Source organism: Carya illinoinensis, chromosome 11 (assembly GCF_018687715.1).
Source record: "Carya illinoinensis cultivar Pawnee chromosome 11, C.illinoinensisPawnee_v1, whole genome shotgun sequence".
Lineage (NCBI taxonomy): Eukaryota > Viridiplantae > Streptophyta > Magnoliopsida > Fagales > Juglandaceae > Carya > Carya illinoinensis.
Window position 1 is genome coordinate 29265226 of NC_056762.1, and position 20558 is coordinate 29285783.

At 32.7% G+C, this 20558-nt stretch overlaps 1 protein-coding gene across 5 annotated transcripts; it reads left to right on the forward strand.

Annotated features, from left to right (window-relative positions):
• The first annotated feature begins 10539 nt into the window (after window positions 1–10539).
• On the forward strand, window positions 10540–19989 carry LOC122281737 (protein phosphatase 2C 29). 5 transcript variants are annotated; one of them, XM_043093486.1, is made up of 4 exons: window positions 10540–12679; window positions 15753–15866; window positions 18366–18630; window positions 19330–19989. In XM_043093486.1, the coding sequence occupies exons 1-4, from the start codon at window positions 10706–10708 to the stop codon at window positions 19452–19454; spliced, it is 2478 nt and encodes an 825-aa protein (XP_042949420.1). In that variant the 5' UTR covers window positions 10540–10705; the 3' UTR covers window positions 19455–19989. The 5 variants fall into 5 exon arrangements, with proteins under 5 accessions (XP_042949420.1, XP_042949422.1, XP_042949424.1 ...); XM_043093488.1 differs by lacking the exon at window positions 19330–19989 and having other exon boundaries at window positions 18366–18414; window positions 18513–18630; XM_043093490.1 differs by lacking the exon at window positions 19330–19989 and having other exon boundaries at window positions 15753–15891; window positions 18366–18414; window positions 18513–18621.
• Window positions 19990–20558: the final 569 nt, after the last annotated feature.

Genomic DNA, 20558 nt, shown 5'->3' on the forward strand with positions numbered 1-20558 from the left:
GTAATTCCAACCCTCCCTTTCTACATCAAATTGGTGGGTGTCGATCCACTGAGGAACAAAATCCCTCCCTACTTCTAACTACTCCACAGGTAATTTTTCAGTACACAGTTGTGTTGTAAAGTTGGTGGGTGAAGGCATGACATAACATCCATTTTGTTCAGATTTGGAGCTCAAATATACATGCAAGCTTTTACCACTACAAGTATTTTACAGGTTAATTAATGGGAGATGCTTTTTTTTATGTGGAGAACTTTAAAGAGAGGACATTCATTCAAAAAACTCTAGGCGGTAACTTGGAGGTCATCTCTCGCTCTCTCTCTCTCTCTCTCTCTCTCTAGCAATTGCATGTTTACGAGGTCGATGACTTGAGAAGACATCATTTTCCAAACAGAAACACTATCCTGACGTGGGTACAACACTTTTTAAGAGCAGGCCATCCACCTAACATGGTTTTCAACTCCTACAACCCTAACCCTACCTTAATTTGTGTTTCCCCCCTTGTTTTGATATGACTTGGAACAAATTGTCATGCACCCACTACTTAATAAACTGCATCAAAATAAGGGTTAAGTTTTTTTTTCTTCTAAAGAGCCACGAACAAATTTGAGTTTTTTGAGGAATTTTTTTTAAACAAAAAGTAGTTTATGACTTCAGATTTTGTATTATTTTTTTAAAAATTAAATATACAGTTATTTTTTTAATATTTTTTATATTCTACTAATGTGATTGATTGCATTACTCTTTTTAATATAAAATAATTGATTTAGTCAATCACATCAATAGAATATGAAAATAATATGTAAAAATAATTATACGTAGCAGAACTCTTCTTTTCCACTCTGTTATGTAATTCATGAAGTCAAAATGTTTCCCTTTTTTGTTTTGTTATGCAAGTAAGAATTAAGAGAGAAATTTCGACTCCTATTATTTGGAAACTCACATCTTAAAAGTTGATTTTGTTACATAAAATTAAATTATTTTATCTTATATTATTTTATATAATCATTATAATTTTTTCAAATTCTCACACAAAATATAATAAATAATTCAACTTTTTTAAACATCAAAATAAAATTAATATTAAAAAATTATATTATAATAATATTTTATTCAACTTTTAATGAAACACATCATCTCATCTTATCTGAAATGTATAACCTTAGAAATAATACTTTGATTTTGAGAACTATGATATCTATACAAATATTTGACAAAAGATAAGTCACACACTACTACTCCAAATTCTGATGCAACAAAAAGTTAATTAATTAAGAAATTTGATTTGGGAAAGAAAACACATCAATCAATGTGTTTGGGAAACTATTTATGTATATGAAATAATTTTGTTTGATATTTGAGTCTCTTATAAATCAGAATATTTCTTTTGAAGTGAATATTGCAGGCATCAGGCATGTGCATATAAGTAATTTCATCCATTCATCTTGTTCTCGTTTTAAAACACACAGACGAAGATTATGAGCATCTTTTATTGGTGCTAGTTAGTTGCATTCCCAATCCTTGACGGCACGTACTGAGAAAAGTCAACTGTGTCAGCAACCAAGCTGAATCTTTCTTCTTCTTCTTCTTCTTTTTTTTTTTTTTCCTTTTTCTTTTTTTTTAAGAGATCATCCCACGAAATATATTTTATATATTTTAATATTATATTTTTTATTTTTACTATTTATTTTATTTTATTCTTGTTAAATTAATTGAATTGTTCTACTTATCATCTATTTACTATATATTTATTCTAGGAAAAATGAAAAAAAATTAAAATATGTGTAATATGTGGAGATGATAAGTAAAATTATTATTTTGTTCCCCCTCTCTAGAATACTTTATCTTCACCTACTCTCTCTCAGTCTTAGAGTTGCCATTTGATTGTGATTTAAAATGATATGAGTTAAAATGAAAGTTAAAACTTAAATAAAATATTATTAGAATATTATTTTTTATTATTATTGTTTTAAGATTTGAAAAAATTGAATTGTTTATTATATTTTATTTAAAAATTTGTAATAATGAGATTAAATAAGATGAATCACTTTCACTATCCAAACGAGGCCTAAGTCCAAAAGCTTACTGGTTACACATTCCATTTTATTTTATCTAATATTAATGCTCGATACAGTTTTAATGCGTGTAAATTTCAAGCATTTCTTATTATTTAAAAATAAATTATAAATTTACCTAATTTCTAAAATAATTATAAAAAATTTGTACATTTTAAAACTGTATAGATCATTCTGCATTAGCACAGAAACCACTCTTTTAACCCAAAAGAAAGTCAATATTTTATTGTGCTAAAACTACTCATGTATGATAAAATTCTGTCATGCTTCCATACCAAATATATATATTTGGTTTTTTTTTTTTCTCTAATATATATCAAATGAACCAAACGAATGAGTTGATGATCAGCTGCTGATCAAAATATTCTCTGCTAATGTTTCAAGAAAAATATTGTTGGAGATTGGGTTGCATGGACTCTATGCTATTGGAACCATCAAATCTGTGTCTTTACTTTAATGCCGGCATGCCTAGTTACAATTAAGGATAAAAACAAAACAAAAAGCACTTGCAAAACATGTCAAACTTTGTATCACTCACTCACTCGATCGGCCACGCATATATATATATATATATATATATATAAGAGCATGCATGCATGCAGCACTTGATGATGCATGCGGATAGATCATGCAGAGCCAAAAAAAATACATGTAAAAACAAATGTGTATGCATGAGGAGTCGAGCCAAATAAGGTTGTGCCGTCCCAGGTAGACCTCAGTACTGTATCTGACCCACAGTTTATTAATAAAAAGAAATTATTTAGAGCGTCAGCCACTTATTATTAATTATATTAAAAACTTATAAAAAGTAGCTGTGGATGCTTTGGCCCTCATGAATTAGACTTATCTGCCAAATCTTCATGAATCAGACTCATGAGTACATGCCAATTAGAAGACATTTTGATATTCTTTGGCCCTCCTCTAAACCTTTAATTAAAGTTTGATTAATTTGTGGTGGCTGAGATATGGGTTTTGAACTTCCCAACCTTACAAATACTTTTATTTTTTTCTTGTGGTGAGAGTATATATATATATATATAGATAGCATGATCTCTAACCTGATCCTAGCTAATCCTTGTGGATACTAGTGGGGTAATAGGGTTTCAAGAATGAATATTGGGTTCTAGCTAGATGGACAATAATGGAGGAGTGGATTAATTATATTAATATATATATATATATATATATATATATGTATAGAGAGAGTGCATAGGAGCTACTCAAGCATGTTGCATATTATATATAATTAAATTAATTAATTGATTACAAGAAAAACACTTATTTCTCACCAGTTATTTATTACAAATATGACTATTTCCTGCCAATATATATGAATCTATTTCGTCACAAAAGTTATTCTCATTATAAATAACTCATTATATGTACTCATTTTTCTCATAGCATGCTCCCTAGAAATCACAAAATTTGTCACTTTTTCAGTCTTCATTAACATGTTATTGAGAGTTTTTAATTAAGTGTCAAATATATGTTTCCTATGTATGTAATTGATCATAAAACCTATCAAGACGTTGATTCTCATCTATACATGAAGATATTAATTAATTAAGGTGGGAAAAAATCTCACCAATTTAATTTACAATAATGGTTAAAACTAATTAAGGAAATAGTAAAGTAAGTAAAGTTTATAAGTAAAAATTCTAAAGCATCTTATTCCATTTCAAGCTTTTCATGACAGTTGTTGCCGATAAGTACATTTTCCAATCATTGATTACATCAAATTAATATGAAGATAATAGAAGGACGGTGTGGGAGCCCAACAACAATAACATCATTATATAATTAAGCTGATGTGAATCGGTGTAATGCGTTAGTTAATTAGATTATATAAAATCATATTAATTTTTGGATATATTTTCGTGATATCTTTTTATAAATGTAATGCTACTTCTCCTAATCTCTTCTAATGATTGTCCTATTCATATAATTTATTTGTTTATTCTATGACAACCCAAAGATTGAAAATAAATAAAATAAAGAAAAAGTATCAAAGATTAGGGTTCTTAGTTAATTTACATTCAAATTGACGTGACGGGTAACATATAATTTTCAATACTATATATTATATGACAATATTTAACTTTGTAAGATATTTAAGTTTTAAATTAATTCATCAAACTTGTATTTACATATTTATATATATATGTCTTTCACTACAAATAAATAATGTGTTTTAGCGGCTAAAACTATTTGCAGCAACAATTATTTGGTCACAATAAGTCTTGTTAAAAAAAATATAAAAATTCAAATATAAAAGGATAGACGAAATTCAAAATTTAAGTCTTCATCTTTTTATATTTTTAAACTCTATTTTGTTTTAAATATATATTTTTAAATTTTTTTAATAAGTCACATCATATCACACGATTGCCACATTTATAAAGAGACAAAATAAATAATATAAATTAGAGACATTATAACATTATAATTCTCTTTAAATACAAAAATTCAGACATATAGACAATTTTTCGTTAGCCGCCTCTATCGGTGACAACGACATGTAATATTGATTATTTTTCTTTTTCTTTTTTTTAATTTCCTATTATTTTGAATTAAATACTTTATGATGCATCTAATGGTCAAAGTCTCTTCATCAAAATTGGAGTAAAGTCACGTGGTTTTCATTGGTTTGTGGTCAGATAATGAGATTGATTGATTGATTTTATATTCTTCAATCCAAAAATATGATCATATTAAAGTATTTTTTGAAAAAATTTCTCTTAAATTTATTTTTTCAAATATGATATTGTAATATTGCTTAACAAATATTCTTTTACTTCTATACTAAAAATATATAATTGTTGATATTATTTTCAATATTATTTGCAATAAATAATGAAATTTGAAATAATTAAAGTATAATTTTTTAAATCTCTTATCAATATTCAATAAACCAATTTTGTACATACAGCACATAATAAAACTTGAATTTTGTTGGGAAAAACAAAAATAAAAAATATAGTAATAAAAGGTTTCGCTAATTCATTTATGCAGAGAGATAAATAAAAAATAAAAAATAAAAATTGAAGATCGACAAGATGGCATCGTTTCTAAAGTTCCCCCACCCACAAAGAGTGGACCCCACGTATCAGGACTTTGTCACGGTGTTGACCAACTGATTAATCGGGACCTACACTCTAGGAAAAATGATAGAATTATAATTCTTTTACATTCTATTTATTATTATTTATTATTTAATTTTTTATTTTATTTAATAATTAAGAAAGTAATTATTAATAAAATTATATATTTTTTAATTTTTTTAATAATTAAGTATGTTAACAAAATAATAAAAAAATAATTTTTTTTTTAATTTTTTATAAACAGTAAATGGATAATATAAGATAGTAAGTCTATCACTATTTTTTTTTTCTCCGTTCAGGAAATGTTTCTTATTTTTATAATTTAATTTGATTAAAATATATTTTTTTTTCAGTTTAATTTGGTTTATTAAAATAATATCTTAACCTTCTAAACAAAAGAATGGGTTTTTTTCAATTAAATTTGCACTGAAATATAAAAATAATACAAGAGGTGAACGTGGGGATCATGATAAAAAAATCTCATTATAGAAATTGGAATGCATAAAATAAATACAAATAAATGGATAATAAGACCAATAAATAAAACCCGAACTCTTATTCCTTGGTCAAACTAAGTAAAGTATAGCTACAATAGTAATATTAAAATTCGAATAGTATTAATGTAGGTATTAATATTAATTTATTTATATTTAAAATTTAAAATAATATTATTTTAAATAAAATTTATTTTTTGATCAATCACATTAAATTAATACATATATTAATGTACAGTTATATTTATAATTTTTTTTTTTTTGTCAAATGAGATTGAGATTCTCATCTATACAGAAAGCACGTCAATCGTAAGTTTCAGATCATTCGGTAATGAAGATTTTCAGATCCTTACTCCCCAGCTCTTCGGTTAAGAAAACATATCCGGATGGCTAAAGTAGAATAAATTGGTTTGTTGGTGGCACATTGGAGGTGTCGGTGAAATTGAGATAAAAAAGATACGAAGTGAGGATTCTAGATGCGCCATGCGTGTGGTGGTCGAAGGTACATGCTGGCGCACGACATTAGTGCCGCATGAGAGCCACTCGACAATCGTTGGTTGATTGCTCTTCCATCTAGTTTAATTTGAAGATTAGTGACTAGAGAGCATAGCGGTAGGGCGCTCAGACGCGTGTGGCAATCTTATGGCCAAAAGTCAATATATCAAATATTTCTCCAATCTAATAGAGAAAAAGGAAAAAGTAGAGAAACTAACCTGAAATGCTACTTGGTAGTGCCTGAGGAGGAGGAATAATAATAAAAAATAACAAAAAATTAATAATAATATATTAAATAATAATAATATATATAATAGTAATAGAGACTCGACTACCCAAACACAGCCTTAAATATCCACCCACTAGAAGATTTTTAGAAATGAATCTTACCTCACCTACGATAGTTTGAAAGGGAATGTGAAAACAAAAAGGCCACTTCCCTCTCCACAATATTTTAGGGCCCATCATTTTAAACTCTTTAATCTCGAAGGGTATAATTATTTGAAAGACTTTAGTAACCTCTTATTTGATATAGATCAGGTCATGTAATCTCAACAACTAGACGTGATCTGTAAGATGATCAAATATTATCAGACTTGTAATAATTCCGCTTCGCTTAAATTAATTCATATTATAAAGTAAAAAACTAATGCCACATCATATACTAAATTATAAAGCATTTTTTGTATAAAATAAAAATATAAGGTATTATATCTAATCAATTAATTTATAAACTTTACTTTTATAAAATATTTATATAAACCTAATATTTTTGTTCTCCGAATTAATCAATCATAATAAATAATTGGAGTATTCGCCCTAGTAAAACCCATTTAACATAAATTTTTTTTTAAAAAAAAAAAAAAAGAACATGTGATCTTTGAGATTATCCCACGTGGGACTTTGTCTTAGTACGATCAAAATATTATGATTTTTTCCTCTTTTTAATTATTTTTCATAATGGAGTAAAATGTATGAGTGATCTTAAAAACAATTTATTTAATATGTTGATACATAAATCTGGACTTATGTAGTCTTATAATAATAATAATATAATTTTAGAGTCTAGAGACGACAGAATGTGGGTGTTCACACGAGTCGCGTGACATTACATGCTCCGTGTCGTTTAGTTCCAAGAATTCGTTCATCTAACAAACTCTTTGACTTACACGAGGCACAAAGAAAGAGACCGGGAGCGTTTCCCGCCTTCACATGCAAAATTCTGACCCCTCTCTCTCTCTCTCTCTCCCTTACTTTTTAATATCCCAATAATAAAATCTATAATTTTAATTTGTTTTAAAGAATTAAAATGAATACTTAAATCAATCTCTACAGAAAATATTCAATTATATTTTTCGAATAAATATTCTGGATTTTTTAATTTGTTTTATTGATATAAATCAAATTCAGAAAATTTAACATTATTTCTTGAAAAATAAAGATGACTGCAAAAGGAAAAGGGCAATTGGAGAAATAAATATAATTTTATTATAAAGTTTAAATTAAAGAAAGAGGAGTTTGAAAATTTGGGGTTTTAAAGTATTTAATAATCTTTTTGTTTTTTTTATTATTATTTTAAAGTTCAGATTACGACAAAAGCAAAAGGGAGAATTGGAGGCCTTTGACTAATCAGATACGGTCAGGCAGAGTCCACAGAGATACAAATTTCTCTCTCTTGCTCGGGAGACAAATCCTGGCCGTGTAATGATTATGTAAAAGGCTGATCGTGCGGTTCTTGTCTTGATTACGTGGGATGAAAGATGCCCGACCAGGATCCTTGATGTGGATGTCTGAATGCTTTTTGGGTGGTTCGGGCCTGTCAAAGTCAAACCTCTTTTCTTTGGTCTTGGGATTCATGGCCCATTATTGGTCTTCATTAATACCAAAATGCCCCCATCATCTTTTATTTTTTACATACTTTCTGTTTTTCTTTTCTTCTTAATTTTGAGAAAATAGGTTAATTTTTATTATAGGTCAAACTCTAAGACAACATTAGTAACTAATTTTAATAACTAGTGAGGAGGTTTTATCACACCATTTAAATGCATTTTATTTGAAAATAATCTTATCTTGGTTGAATATTTATATAAATTTCAAGAAATTAGATATATTATTAGTTATGATCATGAATATCGAGATTTTAAAATTGATTTTGTCATTCGTCTAGTTGTGAATGTGTATACATCCAACTTATAAGATACGAAATTGTGTCAATAAATCATATCAATAATTTCGATCAATTCAACTCATTTATATTAATAATGTAAAAATGAGTTGAGAGTTATAAGGATGCTAAAATATCATGCATTTATTGAAATGGGTTGATGCTAGTTAAGTTATATCTCAATAGCTCAACCCTAGCCTATGATTATGAATTATCAACCCTATTTAAATGTTGTTTCAAGGCATAGTTTAATGTAATTAAGGCATGAGTTATGATTATTTTAAATCGAAGCCACGTCTTAACATTTTTGTCAATGTTTAAATGAAGATATTTTATCTTTTCATTTGCATTTTAATCTCTCTAATTTGTCTAAAAGTGTTCTTTAATTAATTTTCTCTCTTAATGTGAAAATTAATCAACCATACATCTCTCTCTCTCTCTCTCTCTCTCTCTCTCTCTCTCTCTCTCCAATATAGAAGGGCACATTTATGGATGGCACCATGATCATATGAGAGAGAGAGAGAGAGAGAGTAAAGGATATATATAAAAAGAAAAGAAAAGAAAGATAGTCTTTTCTAATCAAAATGGGATGAAAATATCCATTAAAAGGTTTGAATTTGGAAATGAGTTTCAAAAGAAGGAGCTGGGATCTAAAATTCTAACAAAAGCAAAGCACATATAACTTGTTCTTAGACTTATTTTCACTTTTTATTTTAGCCTCTCTCTCTATCTCTTGATATTTTGATCTCTTCTTCTTCTTCAATAGTATTGTCTTTTTTTATAACCAATTCAACTATTGGAATGATTGGTAACACAATAACATGCCCACTAGATTTTGTTAAAGGAAGAGTATGTATCAAATTCAATCATTCTAATTTGTGAATTCCTTGCAAATTCGGTTTATAATTGCACGGGATGATTATTGATATATCAAACACATTATTGATATAAAAGCCTACTATATCAACTTTGGCATAAAAATTATTCTGTATTTTGAATTTTCTTCAATCCTTTACTAAATGTCGTGTTTATACACGTATTGAATTGTAAGCAGCAGAACTCTTATTCAAATTTAAGTTTAAAAAAAAAAAAAAATCTAAAAGAATGAGAATGTTAGACCAAAAGATCATGACTTTAGCATGCTCTAGAATGTAAGATTTCCACTACAAAGCTAGACTTATTGCAAGAATAAACCATCATTCACATTAATTACAGTCAAAGAGACTGAATTACAGTCAAGATCTACCATAAAATCCATTTTATATATCTATACTTTTTTTTACCCTCCAAACTTTATAATTTGGATATGGACTTTGTAAAATAAAAAAACTATATATCTAAACCTATGTTTTCATTTATTTGTGGATACAGATAACGTGACCATTTATAAATGGATACCATCATTCCTCCTTATTAATTAATTAATCAATCAATTATAGTTAGTGAGACTAATAAAGGGAGTTTCCAGGTGGGTTGGTTTAAATACTTGGAATGTATTACCAATTTTACATTCAATGCATCTGTTACACTTTTTTTTTTTTAAAATCCCCATATGACCAATTTATTAAATAATTTACCATATTAGTGATACATGAATAAACTTTCATTTTCAAAAACTCACACAACACATTTCATAATACATGTTGTAACAACGTATATTTATAAATTTATGTTAATTTATAAATTTATCTCCATGAAATTTCGAATACCTCTCAAATAAATATGAACTACACACTTCGCGACATAAAAAGAATTTGATTTGCATAAAAAATTAATTATTTTATAAATCAAAGAATAGTATTATTTTACATAATATATAATAGAAGCAGATAATGTAAAAGATAATAATATAATTTATAATTGGAAAGACGAAATTAACCTTAATCAAACGCTCCCCAATAGACCCAACATAACGATCCACCTGGCATCCGAGGTGTCACCGTGTATTTTGGATTGGACAAGGCCAGGTGTAACCGTCGACCAAGAGCCAACAGCTAGCATGCTAGCACCTAACAGAAAAAATTAATAAAATAAAACGAAAGCAACAAAACAAAAAATCAAAATTTAAATATTTACTAGAGAGAAAAGTAAACACTCGCACACTTTCTCTCTCTAAAAAATAAAAAAAGGAGGTGAGACAGTCAGTCTTCTCAAATATATTATAATAAGCAAACACTATATATATCGAATACATTATGTATATATATATAACACTTCCCCTCTCTCTCTCTCTCTCTCTCTCTTTCTCTCTCCCTTTCTCCCTCCCTCTCTCTCTCTCCATTTTTTTTTGGGGGGGGTGGTTTAGCTTTGGAGTTCGCCGGAAAATATTATAGAGCTGGGGTTTTCTCGGGAGCGAAACGGTGGAGTTCGTCAAATGTGATGGGAAATGGAGTGTCGAGCCTGCTGTCTTGCTTCAGACCGGAGAACCGGACGAGCAACCAGCCCGACCAAAACCAACAGGACCTGGTTTTCGCGCCCTCTGAGCCCTTAGATGAAACCCTAGGCCACTCCTTCTGCTACGTTCGATCTTCCGCCCGCTTTGTCTCTCCCACTCAGTCCGATCGTTTCCTCTCCCCCACTAGCTCCCTTCGCTTTTCTCCCTCTCACGAACCCTCCGGGTCGAGGGTCAGACCTGGTTTCCCGGAGACCGGGTTCAAGACCATTTCCGGAGCTTCGGTCAGCGCCAATAGCTCCACTCCAAGAACTGTCCTTCAGCTCGACAATATTTACGACGATGCCACTGACACTGTTCTTGGCACTACTGGTGCTGCTGGTGGTGGCGTGAGGGGGAGTATTGTGAATGGTTTTGAGAGCACGTCGCTGTTTAGCGCGCTCCCTCTCCAGCCCGTGCCACGTGGCGGGGGTGGCGGAGATCCCTCGGGCCCGATGGAGCGGGGCGGTTTCTTCCTCTCGGGTCCAATCGAGCGCGGCGCGCTGTCAGGTCCACTCGATACCATCGCCGCCGCGAGCTCAGAAACCGGTGGTGCGGTCCCCTTCTCGGCTCCGCTCGGTGGTGCATACGTTAAAAGGAGGAAGAGGAAGGGCATTTCGGGGATTCGGAAGGCGTTCTACCGGAATTTTTCGGAGAAAAAGAGGCCGTGGGTGGTCCCGGTGCTCAACATCGTGGGACGCAAGGAAGGTTCAACGGATGGGGACGATTTGGCGGAGGTGAGGAACGAGAGCGAGAACGTACAGTGGGCACTCGGTAAAGCTGGCGAGGATCGTGTACACGTCGTCGTTTCGGAGGAGCAGGGGTGGTTGTTCGTTGGAATTTATGACGGATTTAACGGCCCAGATGCGCCCGAGTTCTTAATGGGTAATCTCTATCGCGCCGTGTACAATGAGCTCCAGGGCTTGTTTTGGGAAATTGAGGAAGAAGCAGAGGAAGCCAGTAATAATAATAATAATAATAATAATAATAGTAATAATAATAATAATAGTAGTAGTAGCAGTAATATTAATGATGGTGGTAATTATGAGAACTCATTAAATGTAGCTTTAGCAAGTAACCCATCTATGGAAAACTCCGGGAGAGAGGTTAAAAGTGAAATTGGTGGAAATGGGAATGATTTGAATTTGGAATCGGACTCAATTCCTGTTGATAGAGTGTCGGCCAAGAGAGTGACATTTCAATTGGAGGGAACGGAAATTCGAAGGCGGAGGCTTTGGGAATTTCTCGCTGAGGATGACCCAGAAGATGGGCTCGATCTTTCAGGATCGGAAAGGTTTGCGTTTTCTGTGGATGATGCTCTTAGTGTGAACAATGCAGGTTCGGCGGTCAGTAGACGGTGGCTTTTGCTGTCAAAATTGAAGCAGGGTTTATCGAAGCACAAAGAGGGTCATGGCAGGAGGCTGTTCCCATGGAGGTTTGGGTTGGAGGAGAAAGAGAAGGTTGAGGTTGAGCATAGAACTGAGGAGAGGTCTTTGCGAAGTGGGAGGAAGAAGAAGGAGGGGCCGGTGAATCATGATTTGGTTTTGCGGGCATTGTCTCAGGCTCTCGAAGTTACAGAGCTCGCTTATTTGGACTTGACGGACAAGGTTCTTGATACGAATCCGGAGCTTGCATTGATGGGTTCGTGTTTATTGGTGGTGTTAATGAGGGATGAGGATGTGTACGTGATGAATATAGGTGATAGTAGGGCTATTGTTGCGCAGTATGAGCCGCAGGAGGTTGGTTCAAGTACAGCCGAACCGAGGGAGCCAGAGGACAATGGGTCAAGCATGCAGGGAATAACTGAGGAATCCTCAGCTATGGGTGAAAGGGAATTTAAAGCGGCATGCGAGGCTCCTGCTCAAGCAATGAGATTGGTGGCTTTGCAGCTCTCCACTGATCACAGCACGAGCATTGAAGATGTAAGTTTTGAATTTTGTAAAAATCTCAAGTTTGTTACTTGTTCCTTATTTCATTTGCTGGAAATTTTGGGTTCTTCGTTTTTGGCTGTTGACGCTGAGATTTGAATAGTCACTGCTGAAACTTGTTGAAGGACGTATTGTCTGATTTGCATGTGTAGGATGGAATCACGTGGCTGCAAACTTGGTCTGTTTTCAAAATTGGTGTTCATTTGGTGTCCCTCTGACCTTTGTAGACTTGGATGTTTATGGACTCTTGTTTTGCCTTGAACAGTAGTTGGTACTTGGAAAAAATCAGATATCTCTTATTTAAAAAACCTCAGATATTGAGTTTCATTCTTTAAGTCGAACTTGTAGCTGAAATCAGTTAAATAATAGATCTACTCATGGAAATTTGGCATAAAAAGATATTTAAGACCTTTCATCTAGGCACAGGTCACATGCATTTGTCCCATTAGTTATTGAGACTGTGACAATGGGACCACTATCCATTTCCAATTAGCAATTCTTGATTTTTCTGGTGTTTCAAACTTGTGATATCCTCTGGTTATTAATGGTTTACTGAGCAGGACAGATAGTATATAGTAGATCAATCTCCCTGCTGTTTAATTAAGGAGGTTAGAAAGGAAATAAATCTTGGACCCTATATTTGCCGCCATTTCAGATCTTTGGAAATGTTAATTTCATAATTGAAATGGAACGAACTCGGTATACTCACTGTGTACTCGGGTTTTGCCTATTTACGTGGATCAATAAAATCTCTTTTACCTATCAAAAAAAAAAAAAAAAAAAAGAAGTGGAAAGAACTCCCCAAATGTTCCTTGAAGGTGCCTTTCCTACGAAGGAACTCTGCATCAGTACTAAAGTTGCCCAAGATATGATTATGTAGCCAGTACTATCAGCTTTCAGTCTTATGGTCAAACAATTATTTGTGGCCAGCTTATGAAAAATGTTGAATTCAGTATGGTTGAAGCAGGTTTGTTGGTGATTAATCACAATAGATTGTTCTTCTTAGATGGTCTTCCTCTTGAACATTAGAAATTGCCACCCAGAATTTTTGTTGCCTAGAAAGCAGGTATCTGGAAGAGAACAGAGTGTTCGTATCTTCTATTTATTTATTTTAATCCATACCATAGTTCTTAAAGCTTTCGATGCCATCTTGAAGGGCAGAAAAAATCCCAATCTCTTACTGATCTGTAATGCATCTTCTGATTTAGAGTGTGGTACACATGGGTTCGGAGCTTGGAGTTTAGCAATCTATGATTTCCTTTTGATTTGATTTTTTCTTATTTTCTAAGACAATTATGAGAATATTCAAACTTATTTAGAAAAGTGACTTGTTTTGAAAATTTTGTTTTATTGGTCTTATCTTACTGGTGACACTAGAAGATTTGAGGAAGCTTCCTTTTTCTAGTCCTTTCTTTGCTTGCTTTTGTCATTTGTCTTTATGCACATAGTGACTTTTTTTACAAGTGAAGAAGGAAGATGTGCAGAAGCTTCCTTGCCAGTTTTTTCTTTTCAAATTCCTAATCTGCTCTGATGACAAGTGTTTCTTTTGTGGACGTTGATTTGATGCATATATGTCACTAGATATGCAAGCTGTTCTGTCTATTTCTCTATTCATGTGCATATTTAATAGTTTCTTTTCATTTTTTTTTTCTGTACAAATAGTTATTTTTTTTATAGGTTCTTAATATCTGCTGCACCTGTACTTCTTTTGATTTTTCTCTTCCTCCTGAGATTGCGTAGGGGCTTCAGATTTTACACTGGGAGCACCCTTGGATGGTTTTATTTCTGTTAGAGGATAATAAAACCATATGGGTTTGTGCTATTTCTTTTAAGGGAATGCTAAGCACAATTGCATGGCTTAAAATTGATCATTTCCTTGATTCTTGTGGCTTGAGGCGGGGACGTAGCCATGATCAATTTTTTTTTGGTGAGTAAGAAGTAAATTTTATCGAAGTGAATGAAAGTAGGCAAGCCTATGTACACAGGAAATATACAGAAGAAATGCCTAAGTACGTTCTATGAGCGCTAAGTTAAAGAAAATAAGTCATGAACATTAGTCCCATTAAGCAAAATGGCTGAAAACCAGAGCAATAATGTTTGTAAGAAAAAATTCTGAAGTTCTACCACTGTACGCTCCCTAGCATCAAAACACTGCGCATTCCCAACCAAATGCACCACATAATACACAATGAAGGGTTGAATCAGTTCTAGTCTATTGTATTTGTTTATCTCCTGTGCTTCAATGAAATATACATTGCCAAACTAACTTATCTAAAAACCAAAAAAGAAAAAAGAAACTACATTGTTGAACTGTGGATCATGCCACTTTTCAAGTGTTCATGGTCAGCGCATGTGCCTTCTAAGCTGATATGTATTTTCAGTAACAATTTCATCTTATGTGGACAATTTCATATCCCATCTAGTAGTTATTATTCATGCAATAGCTTTTTACTTCTGATTTTAGAAAATTATAACTTGAAGTTTGATCTTAAGGCTTTACAAGTCGTGTATGAGATTTATTTTTGTGGTAAAGTTTGTAGCTTTTCTTCTCTCTTTTTCTCAATACTGCGTTATACTGATCTTAAGGCTTTACATATTGCTATGGTTTGGAAAATGATTCCTCATTGTATCATGTGGTGCCTTTGGATGGAGAGGAATGGTAGATGTTTCAAAGACCGGGAGCATTTCTTGGATGAGCTGAAAAGATTCTTCTTCAACACTCTTTTTTCTTGGGCTTCTGTCATTGATTGTAATGGGGCCACTTCTCATAATTTGCTTGTATCCATTTTTTGTCAGTAGGGGCTGCTAGGTGTAATTCGTGTATACTTTCTGTGCACTTGGGCTGTGCCTCTTTACAATCAATAAAACTTTATTCTTATAATAAAAGGAAGTTTGAGTACCCATCTGTTCATTTGCACACTAATTTGAGTGCCCATCTCGTATAGTGAATCTTTGGATGTTTTTTCTTCTTATGCTTGTTTTATTTTCCATGTTTGTGGGTATCTTTTTTTTGTAATTATGATTGGTATTGCAGATTTTTCCAATAATTTCAGTCATCATTCTGCAGGAAGTCATAAGAATCAAGAATGAGCACCCAGATGACAAACAATGCATTGTCAATGATAGAGTAAAAGGTCGTCTCAAGGTTACCAGAGCATTCGGTGCAGGATTTCTGAAACAGGTTCTCAGATTTATTGTTGTTCTTGGTAATTTGACTTTAGAATTTTCCCTTCTAAAATAATTCTGCTGGAAAACAAGAAAATTATCTTACTGTTTTCTGCATTAAAGTATCATCGAACAGTTGGAAATCTATACTTCCTCTGATTTGTTCTCATGATGACTGCATACTCCTAAGTTTTAAAGGTAATTATGGCATCAAGACGAGACACATCTTCAAGAAGAGAAGAAAACTATATTGTCAGATCACATATCATATTGTCTTTTTAATTTGCATTTTCTGTGTTTTCCATGTTTGTGTAATAAATCCTTGTGCGGTATATACATGACTTTTTTTGCGGCAATAACATTAACATATATAGGTTTGAAGATCCTGGTGAGGTTTGGGATATTCACTACCTGTGAGAAAATTTGGTTACCTGTAAAGCACATATATATATATTTATTTTTATAAGTAAACCTGTAAAGCATATATAATTAATTACCTGTCTATCAATAAATTTAAATAATGTATTATGATCCAGTTTTCACCACTCGAAAGTTTCAAGTTGGCACATATAACATGCATTTTTCATTTGAGAAACAAGAAGTTCTGCATCTTTTTGCTCTGGGCTTCTTTTTCTCCCTTTTCCTATATGAATATCATTTTGGAAATTGATTTGAGTTTTTTTTTTAATTAAAAACTTATTAATATTAATAGGTGTTGCCGAGCAGATAGGGTGTATAAAAGAGAAAGCACCTAGCTTGGAAGAAGAAATAGAGACAAGGAAATCATGAACGTTAAGCCCATTAAAATATAAAGCTATTGCCCAGAAAAAAACATGTGAATGGCCAATTGATTTAAGTTTCTAAATAAAATAAGATGTGCAACATATAACCACTAGGGGTTAGCTCAAATGGTAAAGGCCTTGGGCTTGTGGGGTATGCTCCCCCCAGGTCTAAGGTTCAAATCCCCTTGGATGCAAACAATCTCTAGAGGCCATTAGACTAAAGGATTTTCCTCTTGAATTACCTGAGGCGCACTTGCGGGAAACTCCTTGCCAAAGGTCTGTGCACCTCCGGGATTAGTCGGGACATTGTTCTCGGAGACCTAGTGCCAATCAAAAAAAAAAAAAGGGTAAGATGTACAACATACTTGTATGTTGTGAATGACCAACCTATTTGTCCTTTCCTTATCATGGAGGTGGGCTGGGGATTGGGGCAGGGAAGATAACAAATATGTAACAGAAGAAGGCAAGTTTCTTTAACTAGTGATAAACCTATGCGATGTGCCGGAATGGCCAAAGTTATTAGATGAAAAAACACTCTATGTAAATAAGTTAGAAGGTTCCTTCTAAAGAGCCCCCAATTTGACCGAATGTGTTTTATTTTTTTGCCTTTCAAAATTTAATAAATCTGTAAAGTAAATTTTTTATTTTTTATTTTTAATTTTTTTTTTGTGGGCCGGACAGGGGGAAACCTAACATTTTCCAAGTTAGAATACATTTTAGCATTCTATAATAAATAGAACCTTTGAAGGAGTGTCAATGTCAGTATTGCGATCGCCAAAATTTGGGTTGAGCAACTTGATCCTAGCCCTGTACTATTCTTTATTTTTATGTTAATGATTAGAGAACTCATAAATTTTGCTTTAATGAAGAGCAGGACAAAGAGCTATTTATATAGTGTGCCAAATAAAAGATTATAAGTTTGGGAAAACAAAAAAACACATATTAGGAAAACTAAAAGACTAGTAATTTGAACAAAAAGTAAAAATTTCTTTAAAAATTTCATTTAATAATTCCATTTATTATTATAAGCTTAACTTAAGTATGTATATCATTATTAAAAAAATGGGGATTGCATGATATAAGTTTATAGCACTAGTTTTCATTTAATAATAATATAGTGGGATAGTTCATAGGTAGTTTCATAGGAGTAAATCTTCATGCTTTGAAAATTATATGGTATCTTGATATATTCTGATATTCGTGCATGATGTTTTTCACATCTGCTGGATTGTTGTGTGAAACTAAATTGTTGGTTAATGGAGTAACCCATCTTTACCAAGCTCATCCACCCCTCCGTTTCTTGATTAATAAGTTTTCAACTAATGAGCCTATTTTTCATAATTTTCTTCTATCTTTTTCTACTTCTAGAAATGTGACTTCTGTATACTTCCTGTAAACCTGAATGCACCTCTTGCATTTTTTAATGAAGTTTTATTACTTATAAAAATGGTCTTTCATTGCTTCAAGTTGTACAATGTCAGATTTGATTGTGCACATGTCCCGTGTGCATTCCATGCAATAAATCATATGTGTATGATTCAATCGAATCAAAGTAGAAACATTTGTGGTGGTGGTGGTGTAAGCATACTAACTCGCAAGTGCAGCCAAAAGAGTCAGTCATGCTTGTGCGTCATGTCCACTGAATGAAGCTTTTCATATATAGTTTATTTGTATATGTCATATGTTGTCAGTGTCTAGATTTGCATAATAACATGATGTACGTGTTGGTGCAGCCCAAGTGGAATGATGCACTGCTGGAAATGTTTCGGAATGAGTACATTGGTACTGCCCCTTACATATCCTGCTCACCTTCTCTTCATCACCATAGACTCTGTCCTAGAGATCAGTTCTTAATCCTCTCATCTGATGGTCTATATCAGTATCTGAGTAATCAGGAAGTGGTTTCTCTTGTTGAGAGTTTCATGGAGAAGTTCCCTGATGGAGATCCTGCACAACATTTGATAGAGGAGCTTCTTTTTCGTGCAGCCAAGAAAGCTGGTAAATAGTTTTCCAACCATTTAATATCTCGTCATTCATTTCTCAAACACTGATGTTTATATGTGAACTGTAAAAGTGGTCTTTGAGATGATGAAAGAGTTGGTAGAAAAATTATTTGATGTACTCTAGTCAACTCCACTATGTCTTAACCCCAACCTAAGATTCTAGTGTTGGAAATACTATCAGATAAAGAAGATACTTTTACATGGGAAGTAACTAAATTGATCGCCAAATTCTAATGTTGGCATATAAACTGTGTATGGTTGCATGTTTGCCTTAAGCTATCTGATCTGTTAGTATGAGGATCAGCGGTTTTAACAATATCCTTCAAATGTCTGAAAATAACTCTAAAGTGAATATCATTTTGTATTCTGTTCATTTGGCTGTTTTTGAGTAATGCAACCCGTCTATATAATATTGCACACAATATAGCTCAACCCTTTGGTTAAAGGATTAAATGTAGACATCTTGAAAGTGCTCTTCAACCCCTGTAGCAGGGTTTGTTTTGTTTAGGTAGTCTTTCAAATTCTTTTAATCGAGATTAAATTCGATCTCTGGGAATAAATGCGAGCCGATTGAGAGTAGAGACTCCATTTCACCCTGTGTTCATTTCTCCACGTCACTCAAGTCTAATGATTTCCAGTCTACTCCTATTTTGTGCGTTTTCAGGTAGTAAACTTGCTGTGGTTTGCTTTGCAGGATTGGAGTTTCATGAATTATTGGACATCCCACAAGGAGATCGCAGAAAATACCATGATGATGTCACTGTTATGGTTATATCACTTGAAGGAAGAATTTGGAAGTCATCAGGAAAGTACCTGTGAAACCTTCATACACGAGTGATCTACTAATGAAATGGAAGCTCCAATTTTCAACTCGAGCCACTCCAACCGGTTGCCGAAGTTTCACAAACGAGCTTTATTTTCTGTTGCACAGCATAAGAATACAGCTAATAGAGGGAGTCCTGTATGATACTGGCAAAAGGCTAGTCTTAGATATTCACCAAGGTCTCGAGTAGATGCCAAAAAGAATTGGTTCAAGGTTGAAACGGGGAATCTGCCAGCGGGGGTGGTGGGGAAATGCTCTGTGGAGGAAAAAGAAAAACAAATCTTGTTTTTTTTTTTTTTTTTAGAAAGAAAAAAATAGAAATTTTGCATAGGACGAGAGTCTTTTCATTCAATTGCTCATTTTCTTTCTTCCTTTACAAAGCCTAGAGATTGTGGTTGTAAATTGGTGGGGGGTTACAGATTTACTTACAGAACTTGATGATTCCCTTGTCAACAATGAGCTACACTATAATTTTTGTGGTGGATTTTCACCACTGCGGGTTACAAGAGTTGGCAATTTACTTAGAACATATATTGTGAGCCTTCTGCTTATGAAATTAGTTGTAGAGTTATCATCTTTCAAAGAAATTCAAAAATCAGTCAATGAGTTTTGGGTCTATCAGATTGGATAAAAGAGGAGTAAGAGCAGAGTTTTGTAAGGTCATGTCAATACAATAAAATTAGTGAGACGATGGTCCAGAGATTGAAAATAAAACCATTTGTTAAACAATTGTTCTGAGGAGAGTTTCAGGGAGAGGGAGTGCATGGCCCAAGAGAGGGACTTCGACAATTTAGACGAGGTAACTGTGTGTAGGATTAGAGTTTGAAGTGTATTTAAGCTCTTTAAATGATATTTACTAGTTTTAATTTGAAGTTTATTGAGCTTAGATATATATATATATATATAATATTTCTCTATTTGTAAAATTTTAGTTTTATAATCAATAAATTAGTAGAGATATTGAAGTTTAAGACTGTAATCTAGTCGAGCTAAGTCGGTCTGTAGTTTGTTGAGCTTGAGCTTAATATTTTTATTTATTCTTTGTTCGACCTTGACTCAGTAAGCTAAATTCGATTAGGGCTGTCAATACAATAAAATGA